Here is a 14,506-nt window from a genome sequence, read left to right on the forward strand (position 1 = left end):
TTTGAGGCACAAAGCTCATGGAATGTTTTATTTCTCAGGTAAAATGGTGCACATGTATTTTTTGTGGCTTTCATTTTTCCTCTGTAAAATAAACATCTTTAGTAAAGAAGTCCAGGTCCAAACAGGATTGGGGGAAGTTAAGAAACACAGTTTGGCTGCATTTTATAATAAAACAGCACAAAATCCAATCACAAAGAGTAGGTGGAAGATGATATCTGCAAGAGAAACAGACTAAATGTGAGTACTTCTCTGTCAGCTCCCTTTAATTTTCTCTTCCCACCCCCTTCAGTGCAACTGCATGCCCTAGTGTGGCTCTGTCAACATATCAAATGTTAACAAACAGACTTTGAAAATTGTGTTTCAAACCCTCTCCAAATAGAAATGCTTTCAGACACCTCTGTTAACCCAGTAAAACATGATTGTTCCTTTTTGGGAACAGGGTGTGACAATATAAGAAAGTAATGTTCAGTATTGGAAGTTATAGCTATGATTTTTTTTTGTCCAGAGTGAGGAATGTGCCAAAAGGAGGAAAATAAAGTGTATAACATTGGAAAAAAAAATATTTTCCCTTCTGTCAAACTTACTACATTTTTCATTTTTTTTTTTTTCTCTGAGCTATGGGTTTTATGTTGACAAAGTCACTCAAAATCCATGTTTGGGATTGATATTTTCATTGTCATACTTTGCTGTTTACCTGAGAGTGTGTAAAATCTGGATAAACCTTTGCCTGTATAAAAGAAGAGGAAAAAGATTATATTGGGATGACATGTTTAAAATAGGGTAAAGTGCGCCTCATAAAAGCATAAAACCTTTGCCACATTTTGAAATTCTAGGTATTTCTTCCTCTTGGCTTTACTGTCTGAAGGTGTAAAAGGGTCGTCGGTTCTTTTATCTTCTAAAATTGATGGGGGTTACAGGTGCAACATAGTGAATTGTAAAAATGCTGTTCTATGTGTATTTATAATTTTAAACTGGCTTTCAGATTGGGGTGGATGTAGTTGATAAACTAGTATATGGGGCTCTAGTGAAAACGTGATTTGTTTCAAGGACTTGTTTCAAAAGATGTGCTGTATCTACAGGATTAAACCAGCTCGGAGATAAATTCCTGGTGCCCCCAGGAGGCAGCAGTTAGAGGAAACAAGCTGTTTTACAACGGGGAAACCCGATGGCTGTGCAATTTGTGTCTCAGGAGGGATAGGCACGAAGCAACCCCACAGCACTGGCAGGTGTTATGGGTATGCTAAAGTACCAACCCTCAGCGTAAAGAAAACCTCTCCTGCTGCTCCTAAGCCTGACCTCTCTCCCGGTCCCGAGCAACCTGTCAGAGCACATCTGAGCTGCTGCCGAGGTCAAACGCGGGTGAGCAGAGTTTACCCTGCTGACTCGGGGTGTGAGAGGTTTGGCTGTTTATGGTAAACGCCAAATGGGTGCCTCTCCTCACTTTGTAAATGAGGGGAGTTTTACTGAACTCTTCTGCCAGGGCTTGGAAGGGACCCACTTCTGTTCAAGCCTCCTGCTGCCGTGGGGGAAAGGGGTCTGGCAGAGCGCTTTGGCTCCCTCTGGTTACTCCTAAAGGGAGTTGCTTCCCAAAGGGAGAAACATCCCAGAAACCCAGTCACTTACTGCGTACAGAGATCTCTGCCACTAAGACACCTCCGGTTTGTTCCATGCGTTGTTTTCGTCTGTCACATATCTTAAGAGATCGGAGAGAAAGCCATATATACCAAAAGAATTATAGGATGATCCAAACACAACTCTCATGTTTCCAACCAAGAAAATTGCCACGTATTTTCTAGGTTTGGTTTTTTTTTTCCCCTGCCTTTAATTATTGGGATTTTGTGGTGCAGGAGAGATTTAGGGAGAGTCTTTACAATGCATTTTCAGAGCAATTTGGTGGACTGCCCCTCCCTCCCTGTCTTAAACAAAACTCCTGTCAAGACGGAAGGGGGAGAATAGAGCTCGATCTGTTTAACCCACGACCTCTGGGAAGGCTTCTGTGATTGTTTATTGCTAATGATAATTGTTGCCCGTTGGGTAGAAACAGGAAGCACCAAATCACTTCCATATAGATCAGCTCATGTCCAGCACTAATGATGCCTGTCACAGCTGACAAGGTCTGTATTGGAGCCAGTGCTCTACAGATTAAAGGTCCTTGTCCATCCCCTGACCTTTGCAGATCCCCAGCTGTGGGCATTTTTATTACAAACTCAGCATGTGGTAATTCTGGTTATGAGTTGTTTGTAAGCACAGACCCCTGGCTTGGTTGAACCTTAATTGCAGGAGACCACCAGCTGCATTTTTGAGTGGGAAGTGGGCTCCAGGGATGTTAGACTGATTTAGCAATTATCCTGCACTGGAGAGTGAGGTGGGAATTCCACCCACTGCCTGAAAGGATGATATAGATGTTTAACAGTACTGTCAGAAGGGTAGATATAGAATAATGGGTTTTTGTTTTCTTTTAATTCTGATCTGTGACTGAATAAAAAGTTGAAGGAGTCTTTAAAAACAAACAACAAAATCTAAGCCTGGAGTTTTATCTTTTGCCATCGAAACTTAGACTTTCTAACAACGCATTTTTGTCAAGCCCGCAAGCTTTTTGAGCCAAGTCCTCCCAATGCCCCAAGGGTGCTTTTAGCACTGAGATCCTTGGTAAAATGGAAAAAGATCTACTTTCTCCCATTTTTTTCAGGCTTGAGTTTCACTGTGGCTGTTTGTCAGACAGGAGTGTAGTCTGGGATATAGACAAGAGCTGAGGTTTTCAATGGCTACCTTGCTTCTCAATATGTTTATTCAAGCTTCCCAGTGGTGCATACGGTGCCTGTGGAATGACAGAAGCAGTGCCAGTGGCACAGCTGGGTACTCAGATTCACACACTGCAGTGCCTCCATCCACTGAGAGCCCTGGCACTGCCTCTACACCTGACACATGCCCTTGGAAAGGTCTCAACATCCTCTGTCTAAATTTAGAACTGTGTATTTCTCCGGGAGGGAGGACTTACCACTGGGCAGGAGAACTTCTCGCTGTCACAGACGTGTGTCTCGCAGTGCAGCCACACCTTGGACAGCTTGGGGATGTTCTGGAAGCGGAAGGCATTGAACTGGAACGTCGCCCGGTTTGTTTTCCCGTTCTCGTGCACGATGATGGAGTAGTCTGCGGCACACCTGTGGTTGTGCATGGAGAAGCAAGTGTCAGAGCCCCTGTGGCTTTAGTGAAACATCTCCTGAGGTGGCAGTCTGATGAATGCATTTGCCCTGCTATGGACCAGGTTCTCCCTTGCTTCCTCATCCCTCAGCTCCCAGCTTTCTGTCACCCTTGGGACTGGGCTGAGTAGCTGTTCTCCCCTGGGTCCCACCAGCACCTACCCCTTGGTGATCAGAGGCCAATGGATCTGGTAGAAGTACTCTGAGGAGGGAGTTGCCCAGCAGTTGTTGAGAACAACTTTGAACCTGGGGAGATACGAGCTCCAGATTAACGAGGAATGTCCCAATTACCAATTTATTACTGATTCCTCCTTCCCTTGCCTACCTGTCGCTTAAGCCCTTAGCTTCCACTCCAGCAAATATGTCAGAACCAATTTCTGATGTTTCAACGACGAAAGGGGCTTCCTTTATACTTGAAAACTTGGCATTCTTTGGAAGACAAAGACAAAGATGTCATACATTACTAGTAAATTGCAAAGCAAGGCATGATTCAACTTCAGACCCCCCTGGAGAGACTGACTCCAGAAGTCTGCGTTCTTATTACCTGCAAGCTCCAAACTCTACACTTGGTAGTAGAACTATTGCAAGCCCAAGGTAGCATTTAAAAATCTTTTTGTTAATGTTTGGCTTATAATGACAAGTGACAGAATTTGATGCTGTTTAGGCTGTAGTATGTGCCATATCACAGAACTTGCAGCAGTACTGTCGCAAAAGTCTTACCAGTCCTTGTGCTACAGTGAGTGGAACCTGATATAGTGCTGCTTTTTCTAAACTCTATTGCTTCGCAGTGGTTTAGGGTACTATCTTGCTTTTCTTCACACCAAGTTTCTGTGTTGAAGGCCTGATTTCTGTTCAAGTTCCAGCCCCTCACACTGAGTTACAATCCTTTGCTGTTATTGGGGTGTCACAGATCAAAAGGCAGGTCAAGCTGAAGTGTTTCCACTGGATTACACGGCAGCTTTTGTGCTGCTTCTGGATGAGGAAATGGGCTCATGAAGCACCTGGAAGTGTAGCCCGCCAGAGCAGAGGGCTGTGGAAGGCAGCAGCAGAGATGAATACCATGGCAAAATAAATCTTTAATTTCCATTTTCCCAGTAGAAAAACCCTAAACCCGAAACATTTAATTGAAATTAACCTTTTATCCCCAGTGAAAATGAGAACAAAGTAAGAAAGTAGTGGTCTGGTAGCTTTCTGAGCTTGTTCTGTACTTGTGCTCACCAGGAAAATATATTACTGCAGTTCATTCACTCCCTGCTTGACTCCTGGGAGCCATTAGAACAAGACAGTCATTTGGGAAAAAATTAAAGTACCAGAGATCCTTTCCTCACTGTCTATCATTTGTTTTTGTAGCCATTCTGTCAGTTCACAGAAGCAGTGTGGTGCCTTCTGGGACCTTGCCAGTACGTATTACCTAATATTATATATTAGTTTGCTGTGTATCAGAAAAAAAGACCACAGGGATGGTCATGTGGCACCCAAAGCCTGTCAAAATGTTTAATGATCAATTAGCGCTCAAAATGTAGCGTGTGGGAGAAGAGATTTCCACCTTGTGGTAAATACTCCCTCTACCTGGCCTATAAATTTAACACAGTATGTTGTGCTTTTTCTAGCTGTGCTAAAATAGAGAGGCTGTTTTGGTGCTTTTGCCTGTGCTTTGATGGAGAAAAGACTCCAAGATCAAGAGCTGGCTGCTCCAACAGTGCAGTGGAGCTGTGGAGAGGAGAGGGAAGTTTCAAAAGACCTCCCTGATATCCAGGGACAGTATTTTGTTGGCAACAAAATTCCAGCATGACATAAAGATCTTTGGGGTACGTGAAATATTTGTCAGGTGAGAGGATCAGGGAGAAAACTGCAAGAGAAATGCATGGAGTTTTGCTGTGTCTGTAGAGACCATGTGATAGCAGCAGAGCCTGCAGATGCGTGCTGCTCTTGCAGTGGGACTACAAACAAGTTTTGCTTTTTATTATAAAATCTGTCAGCAGGTTAGAAATGTACCTCTCAGCAGAAAAATCTGCCAGTTTTTGAGGGATTAAAAGAACAGTTGGCATGTGTCTGCTATGTTCAGTTTAAGTACATCCCTGTTAATCAGCAGAAACAAGGACCCCTGCCAACCCCACTGCAATTATCTGTTCCAGGCTATTAATGTGCTCCATGACACATAAAAGTCAGCAGCAGCCCTGTTTTTTTCCAGCTCTTCAGGCTGAAGCCTGTGGAAGGTGAAGGTGAAAATCTGGATGGCAAAGAGCACTTACAGAGTAGAAGTTGAGGGACAGCTGACTTTCGAATGTGCCGGAGCTCCCGTTTTTCACATGGACAGTGGCCACCCTGGGGACATGACAAATTTCTGTATGAGTGAGGTGTGGTTCTGAGGACAGGGTAAGATGCACTCCCAAAAGAGGACATACCTTTGGTCAAAGGCAGCCTGGTTCACCAGGTAGTGGGCATTGTATGTGCAGGTGAACGAGTAATTCACAGGCTGGTTCTTCACAATTACTGAGGAGTCATTGGAGACGATGGAGTTGTAGAAGTGATAAACAGGATTCTTGAACTGTGGATGGTGAGACCGAGAAATGTAGGCAGTACTGAGTCTTTGAGGCATCAGGAACAACTTTATAGTTTGAAACATGAAGACTTTATCACCATTCCCAAAGAAACATGGTTAGGTAGCTCTTTATATGCTGTGCTGCCTATGCATATATCTTACCATATGTAAATCCGGTGTAATACAGGTGCAAATGAACAACTAACACACAGACTAGTATCTCTGAGCCTTCAAGTATTTTGCCTGTAGATGCAAAGCATAACGATGTGATTCTTACTTCTCCCTAATAGTGGAGTTTGCCTCCTTCTTCCATCAGTACCTAAAGCCTGCTCCAAGCTGAAGAAGACAGGACTTTGTCCAGTGAGTCCAGCCATTTCCTGAGTCAGAAGTGCTGACCTTGATAATCTTACCTCTGACTGTGTCCCACAGTATGATTTGTTTTTAGGTGACAGGTCTGGGATTGTGAATTGGTAATATCCCGAATCGTGGATCCCATTATAGCAGATGCCTCCAAGTGCCAGCTGATTGACCTCCCATCCATAAGGACACTCTGGAATTCTGGTAATGATGGTTTTAGGATAGCAGTATACCAGAATTACATCTAAAAGGGAAAGAATACATCTAGAGTTACTCACTTTCAAAGCAGTGGGTCTGCACACTGACATTCCATTGGGTTTAACCTTCTGTGAGCAGGGGGGTGTGCTGGGAGGTTCCCTAACATGAGCAGCTTTTGCTACACAAAACCTTCTAATCAATGCAGAACTTTGTGTGAAATTTTTATCTTTCTGGAATAGCTGATTGAGAAGCAGAGACACTGCTGAGAAACCTGAAGTGAAAAAGGGCTGCACTGAGATCTGTCAGAGTAGCTTATGGTGCAAAGCTGGCTTCTGTAATGCCACTGACTGGAAAAATAATATTGGTGAAGTTGTTTGGTAGGCTTCATAGATCTGCACCCTTTTGTAGTGGTGTACAGATCTTGGCCACAATAGATATTCTGCCCTTTCTCTTCTTGCACCGGCATTGCAGTGCCAGAACAAATTGAATTTTTCCTATTGTCAAGTTAAAAGCTAAGATCTGAAAATGAACTGCAAAGCCTAGGCCTGCTAATAGCAATATTAAATGAACCAAACTCCCAGCCCTGTTAACAGCAGCGCAGAGTGGGATTGCTAATACAGCCATGAATATTGAGCATCATAACATACAGACTGATTGCTTCATGATAGCAGAATTGGACATTTTTCAAAGAGCATCAGCAGTACTAGTTTGAATGTCTGATGGAAATTTAAAGGGCAAATATTGACTAACCATTAGTGACCTGAAAATTCAGAAAGGCTTCCAATTATTACAGTGAGAAAAAAGACATTTTGCCTGGAATGATTTAATTATTTCTTTTAAAGCCCTTGACACTCTCATTTTATACTAAAAGCCTCATTTTGCAGCCTTTCCATGTCTCCCTAGGAATACTCAGTGAAAGTCAACTAAGGTCCTTAACAGTTTGCTTCTCTTTGGTCAACAAACCTTCAGCACATGCAGGCTGATTCTGCTTGTGTAGATGGTCAGATTTATAACTCTGGCAACTTTATAGCTATGAAAATTCCTGCAGTTCAGAGATACTGCTTGTGCAAATGAAAGTACTGAAATAAATGACTAGAGGTTCAAATACTTAGGATATACAATAAAATTACTGACAGAAATCTGACAGCAGTCATGCACTAAAAGCAAGCACTATATCGAGGCATATTCCAACACATCTCTAAAGCACGTTTCATAATTATAGTGAAATCTACATTGCAGGTCTGTTTGGCACCAGCTCATTTCAGTCTCTAGGCAGTAATCAGTGTGCAATTAGAGCCTGCTCTTAGATGATGTTTGTATTTTTCTTGTTTTAATATAGCAGTGTTGTTCAGGAGTTCAGCCCAACATATTCAACCACTGGCCATCTGATTGCAGTCAGTGGGACTAAAGCCCAGCTTGGGCAGCAAAGACCTGTTGCATCTAGTTTGCCCTACTACAGATAACTTCTAATTGTTGTTGTTTCCTTTGCCATTTTACGCTTTTGTCTTTCAATTTATTGCACTATGATTGTTGCACAAAATGAAGTATATGGCTAATTGTCTATGGGGCTAGGACTTCACTGGTACGTGCTTTATTGTGCTAGCTAAAAGCAGATCAATAAACAAAATGTAAGGACTAGCTCTGCAGAATTCACACTTTAACTTTCTGAAGGAAAACCTTTTGATTTTGAATTGAAAAAAAAACCTTTGGCCACTTAATTGTAAGAGAAGATCATAAAAGACTGAAGTTATTTTACCTGCTTTATTTGGACTGCAAGGCCCCGCAAGAGCTCGAGCCAAGATGACCAGCAGATACACAGTAAGGGTCAGCATTTCTTGCAATGATCTGAGGACAAAGAGAATAAAAGCTAAAAATGTCTTTAGAATTGGAGACAAAAACAATACATTGTCTGCAGACCTGAAACTGTCAGTACTGTTATACGTGGGCTTTTTGCAGAGAGAAAAAAATAACATTAATGATATTCTGTCACCCAGTGTAACTGCATCTACAGGATAAATATTTCCAAGACCATTACTATCAATGGGTCCCTATTGTGACAATATTACTATTTCAGTATAGTGGTGGCTTTTAATCATTCTAGTTTGATTTCTTACAAAGGTTCCAAACCTGAAGTGTTAATATTACCAAATGAAACTGAAACAATATGATCCGGGAAAAAAAAAAAAAAAAAAAAAAGACGGAATAGAAATTACTAGAAGAAATATGATACAAGAACATATATAGTGTGCTTAAAATTTAGTGCTAAAACTATTCTCTGTGATGATGGCTATCTTGATGTATATACTCTTCACTTCATGTAGCTCAGTTCCGGCAAATTATGCATTTTCTCCTTTGGTGCTCAATGTTGAGTTTTACGAAAACATACATAGCAGTAATTTACATTTTCTTTCCAAGCCTCAAATATGCAAGTTGTTTCCCACAGGGAGAAGCATATATTACATGTGGGATTGGGGCTGGAGTTCTCATATTTTCCCTTTGTAGGGATATATTCTTCAGTATCAGCCCTCATATACACATCACTAAGAAGACTGTCAGAAGTAGCTGATATCATTTAAGTAAAGAAAAAAATCATCCAAACTCAGTATTTCTAATAAAAACAATCAACTTCAACATTTTCACTCAACCTCTATTTAAAAATATATATTTATAAAAGGCTCATAAAATATATTTCAGTGACAATTCCTACTAATTATAATCCTAGGCATTCTAAAAGAAATTAATTGTTATACCTACAGGACAGGAAGGGGATAAGTATTCAGATTTTCATTCCGGTCTTATTCCAGTAGCTGCACTGTCGGCTCTTCCCAAGATGTCCTCTTTCAAATGAACCCAGCTGGCATTATCTTCGCTTTATATAAGCAATCTTGTAAAAGGAGCCCATCTCTGGTTAAATCTCAACCCGCCAGTATTGTCCAGTGTGGGAGGAAAAAAAAAAGAGTTTTAGAAGAGCAGTTCTCTTCCCCTAGATGGGACTGTACTGTTGCTGCAATTTGATTTTTAAAAAGTTTTTCTATGGTGGTTTTATTAAAGATCTTGAAAACAACTGAAGAGAAACCTGCTGAAGGTACTAAATTTTTGGTTTACAAGTTAATTAGGAATATGTAGAATTTCTGCAGAGGTGAAGCCACAACTGCCTTCTAGAATTCAGTTAAAAATTATTTATAGGAATTAGAAGCTTGTCTTAAATGGCTTATTGACCGTGTCAAACTTTTGTGCCATGCAAGTGGACAAAAGTAATGGCAATAGATCATAGACCACCTTTGGGGTTGGGTTTTTTACTTACGTTTTCTAAAAGTTCATAGGCATGTTACCTGAGTTTAGGTAAGCTCTTCCATAAGCCTAAGCATTATATTACATAATTATAGTACATAATACTACAAAATTATAGTACATAATACTACATACATATAAGACTATGAAATATAAGTTAAGTACTACACTACAGGCTGTGTAAAATTTACCATTGCACAGAAAACGGAAATAAATTTCCTTTTCACATGCCCATCAGTCATGAGGTTGCCTATGGCAGTCTTGGTCAGCTGGTAGGATTTTCTGGTGACCTATTACATCCTGTTTGTATCAGCTTTTAGTGACAGACATGGAAAAAAAACACTTGGGTTTGCTACTGCTATTTTAGATGCCTGCATAAGAACGTGGGCTGTAAACACTTGCAGTGTAAACTGGCACAGCCTCAACTTTGGGCATGTGTGTATCTACCCAGTTTCATGTGTTGTTGAACTACTCTGATATCTGTCTTGAGTCACGAAACACGGAGGATCTCACTGACCTTGCTTGTGGGACCCAGCCCTGTGGCGCTGCTCACAGGTGATTTGGTATCTCCTCTGGGGGAGAACCTCATTCTCCCCATCCATGGCAGGACTTTGGTGTGGATGTCCCTTCTCTCAAGGGATTTCTGGCATATAGGAGAGACACGGTATTAAAGCTGTGCTAGTTGTCTTTAGTCTGGAGCTTTTGGAAGAGGAGAGTGGAGCACAGCGGCCCTGACATTAACCCAAAATGCTAGACAAGGAGTTTTTAGCTGCCTGTGGGTGAGATTTATGGGTGCACCTTGAAGACAGCATTCACTACAAGAAGAGTTTCAAGCTGAAAGGCATGAGCACAGCAGAGCCATGACTGCATCATGCCCTGTGAGGGCTGCTGGCTCTCAGCGGTGATGGTGTGCAGGTGAACTGCAATGATACAAAGATGTAATTAGGGTGACTTCTGCTTCTGGCAAACGGATCCAAATCCCTAAAGAAAGGTTGTAAAGCCTGTACGTTTCTCTGCTTAGTTTCAAATAGTAAGTCTGAATCTAGATAGAAGCTTCCTAAGGATTGCTATACAGAGCAAATAATGGGCTGCTCTCACTATTGTTGTGAACCAAGTCCTGCAAGCCATCACATTCTGATTTGAATGAGATTACTTAAAGATGGACAATGGATAAAATCCCTTGTTTGCTGTTATTGTAATTGAATTAAAGAATAATCCACTGAACAAGGACCAAAGCTCATAAATCATTTGGTATTACCTAACTAGGGATTATCCTCATCAGAAATCCTAAAACAAGGAAATTTAATTCCAGGTGTCTGTTTTATAACCTCACCTCAAATCCTGCAGGCATTGAGGCCTAATTTTGATTTCCTAAGCCAAACTGAATAGACACTGTGTAAACTCCTTTTTGTCTTTCTCTGTGTGTGTGTATTTGGTCTGTAACCAGGAGCCAGGGTTTATAGTGAGACATTATGATCAACCCTGTTATCAAGAATATATAACCCAGTAACAAGGGGAGGCTTGCAGGAGAAAGCCTGTGACTCTGGACATGAGAAAGCCCTCCTGACCTTGTACAAGCTGATTCTTCAAGCTCAAGGGATCAGTTTCAGCCCTGGGGTTGGACTTGGTCTGTCAGGTCTGCCCCCAAAGAGCTGATTTGGAGCATAAGATATTTGGCTAACCTTGATTAGCTATAGTGGTTAACCTCACCATAACATTAACAAAGCTCTTGAAAGGCAGATTAGCTTTTTACTGATTTAGCAAATACTGTAATTAAATTAACATTGGTGTAATGCTAGAGGTTTCAGTGGAATTACTCCAAAATGCATCTTATCCCACAATTTGTAGAAGAAAATAGATCTCTTGCTATCTTCTCACAGAAAACTAATCTCCATGTACATAATGCTCCTTTTAGGCAAAAGGTAGAAAACAGAATGAAAACCATGAAACAAATTTGGCAGAAGTGCCAGCTGGTGTATAGTAGTCTGCATTTGCATAAGAAACAAGCACAAAATGTACCTAAGCCAACCAGCACTTGATACCTGCACTGATCAAAGGTGAGGGCTTGGGGAAGGGTTAGGTTTCTCTCAGTAATTGCATACATAGAAAAAGGAAAGCCATTAACTTGTAAAACAGACCACTGAGGATTGTTGCAGTTCCCTGACTCTTTCCAAGCCCATTGAATAATCTCAGCAATCTAAGTATCTGTAAAGATTTTGACAAAGAGCAAATGAAGGCCTTATTGAGAGTTTCACCTACAAGGGCATTTTGTCTCTCCAGCCTTGTTCCTCACATTGTGATGGAAAGCTGTGTGAGTATCTACTGTCTGGTTCTTACACGAAGCAAATGAGGTTCTGCTGTTTGAATCTGCAAGGGATATTGTGACATCTAATTTTCATTGGGTTTGGATAAAACAATAAAACTGAAGAGTCCCTTAGATATCTGGAAGGACTTTATGGGACACTGAGGATCAGTGGAGACAGCAAGCTGATTCCAGGAGTGAGATCTGGTGACGTTCATCTAGAGGCTGAAATGTGTTAATGATGGTGTTTCCACACCCCAAAACCTGGCATACTCAGTTTTGTCTGCTATAAGGAGTGTATTTATCCCACAGGCATAGAGACATCCATGCTGGGTCTGGAAGCATAGCAACTGCATTTGTATTGGGCCTGATCTGAGTTAATGGGTCCTGTTGAAAATGCAGCACTGTGTTGGTACAATCAAACTTTTCCTGAAGCTTACTGTGTAGAGTTGTTGCCTCAAGTCATAAATACCTTACAGATTTAAGATTGTTTTGCCTTTTATAGAGTAAATACCTTTCCAGTAGTTTGTTACTCATGGCACGTGGTTGGTCACTCACTTCAGCACATGACTGAGTCACCACCCCTGGAGGCAATGTAGATGTGGCACTAAGGGACTGATTAGTGGTGGACTTGGCAGTGTTAGGACAGTTGAACTTGAAGATCTTAAAGGTCTTTTCCAACCTAAATGATTCTATTCAGTGAATGTTTTAGCCTTGTTAGCAAATTACAGAATCATGCAGGTACGTAACAGAGCCCCTGGCACCCACAGACACTGCAGCCTAAATCCTCAGGTAGCTGATATTCTTCTGTAACTGCACAAAATGTATCAGAAGAAGGAGAAATCAGAGGAAACTATCTTTGTAGAAGAGTCGCATAAAAATCAGAGACAGATGTTCAGGCCACTGGAAGAGACAGTCTTCTGCTCTAAACTTCCTCATGCATCACCTGTCTGTCTGTAACTACGCGACACTGAATCATAATTTTTCAGCAATCACCTGCAGCCATAGGCTTGATGAGACAGTGCTGCTGTCGTTACATGCACTGCCAGGGTGTGGGTGAGCACAGACTCTCACCTAAAGAAGCGTTCCCTTGACATTTCTGCTGTTCAAGACAAGTATCTACAACGGCAAGTCTTGCCGAACACAAAATTGTGGCTGAAGTAAATAATAATATTTCATGTTCAGTTGAATGCCTGATCTTATTGCTGTTTAGCTTTGCCAGCATATTTAGAGCAATATTCTATGGAAGCTTCTCCAGCAAAGTTCTGCCTGGAGTTTGCTACTGTTGGAACAAAACATCGGTTTCCATCTGAGTTTCCTTGAAGCCTTTGTGTGGGTAAGTGCTTTATTTGGTGTATTTTTTATGGGCTGTCTTGGAGCTAGCTAGTTATGCAGGATAAGGATGGGGCTTGATTTAATAAAGACATGGTGCTTGATTTAATAAATGCATGAGAGATGTAAAACAGGTCTTGCGAGACCAGAATGGATGACTTACACTGGTCATGTGAGACCTCAGTCGTCCTTGGGCTGCCACAACTTGCCAGACACTTGATTAATTTGCCTAAATGAGGGGTGTATTGTGTTAGCAGGTGCTGTAAGGTGGCCAAGATATCCTATGACACCTCTAGGACTACTTTTGGAGTGGGATCTGGAAGCCAGACAGGATACTCAAGGACACACAGACTGGGTGTCTGTGTGTGGGCATCTGAATTGAGCCAGACACACTGCCCTGGTTGGCTTGGCATTATTTTTGTTTGCCTTTAGTCTAAGCAGCCCTGCACACTCTGTGCCACACATGCCTGAGCCTGCTCCAGTCGGCACAGGGCCCTCAAATTCCTCACTGGGTGCCCAAGGCAAGCTTCCAGGTAGAAGCTGGAGCACTTCTAGGGGAAAGATAGCTTTGAACCCTGCAAGCGAGGAGAATTGCATCTGCTCTCCCACAGTCCTGGGCAAGGGCTCTGACCACCAGGCCTGTCTCCTCCAGCTGTTCTTTGAAGAATGTGTGGCTGTGGCTGCTGAGCTCGGCTGTATTCAGAGCTGCTGTCCTACCTGACATGTGCCAGAGCAGAACTGCAGGAATTTTCTGTTGAGAACACGTGGATTAAGTGTTCTGTAGTGGGACAGTGTTATTGGGGAATAGCATTCTGTAATCACCTGAATGTGGCCTAAATCATTTCTGGTTAAGTGCTGTTTTGGATCTCAACCATATTGTCCTGTATAACACCTTGTAAGCCTTTTAGTTCTTGCTATCTTAACAACAGGTCTTGATCTCCTGGCACTGTGGGGCAGAAATCTTACCTCAGTGTGGGAGAGGATTTTAAGAGTAAGGTGAGAAAGAAGGAAGAATGGACTTTTTGTGTCATTCATTAGCTTAATCTTCTCAGGTTGACAGCTGGCTCTGACACAGTGACTGTTGCTCTTCTTGCTCCAGTAATGCTCTCTTTCCTGGGCATTATCCCACTAGTGCTGGAAAAGTTGCAGATAGATGATGTTTCTCTGCTTGCACTGGATTATGTCACTACAACTTTAAAAGAGTCTGCATTAGCTGTCTGATCTTCTGCTTGATTCTCAACCATGTGTATTGGCCATAAATAATGCTGCTTGCCCAACCTGCAC

General features: G+C 41.9%; 1 protein-coding gene and 1 long non-coding RNA gene across 7 annotated transcripts in view; one reads left to right on the top strand and one right to left on the bottom strand.

Annotated features, from left to right (window-relative positions):
* The window catches only part of TECTB (tectorin beta), a 19,060-nt gene continuing 4,554 nt past the window's right edge, over positions 1-14,506 (bottom strand). The window contains exons 3-14 of one of the 6 annotated variants that reach the window (XM_027883635.1): positions 10,106-10,508; positions 9,052-9,181; positions 8,054-8,142; positions 6,153-6,343; positions 5,606-5,748; positions 5,453-5,525; positions 3,526-3,629; positions 3,363-3,446; positions 2,999-3,161; positions 1,624-1,693; positions 695-727; positions 14-215 (exon numbers count right to left, since the gene is read on the bottom strand). In XM_027883635.1, the coding sequence (XP_027739436.1) occupies positions 163-215; positions 695-727; positions 1,624-1,693; positions 2,999-3,161; positions 3,363-3,446; positions 3,526-3,629; positions 5,453-5,525; positions 5,606-5,748; positions 6,153-6,343; positions 8,054-8,129 (990 nt within the window). In that variant the 5' untranslated portion in view covers positions 8,130-8,142; positions 9,052-9,181; positions 10,106-10,508 and the 3' untranslated portion in view covers positions 14-162. The other 5 variants (XM_027883636.1, XM_027883639.1, XM_027883640.1 and 2 more) reach the window with 5 other exon arrangements.
* LOC114057397 overlaps positions 12,730-14,506 on the top strand; it is a 16,399-nt gene continuing 14,622 nt past the window's right edge. The window contains exon 1 of the long non-coding RNA XR_003571208.1: positions 12,730-13,226. This is a non-coding gene — a long non-coding RNA (uncharacterized LOC114057397). The remainder of the gene's footprint in view (positions 13,227-14,506) is intronic.

This window comes from Empidonax traillii, unplaced genomic scaffold (assembly GCF_003031625.1).
Source record: "Empidonax traillii isolate 1590-97213 ecotype Southwest subspecies unplaced genomic scaffold, ASM303162v1 scaffold130:size970688, whole genome shotgun sequence".
NCBI classification, from domain to species: domain Eukaryota; kingdom Metazoa; phylum Chordata; class Aves; order Passeriformes; family Tyrannidae; genus Empidonax; species Empidonax traillii.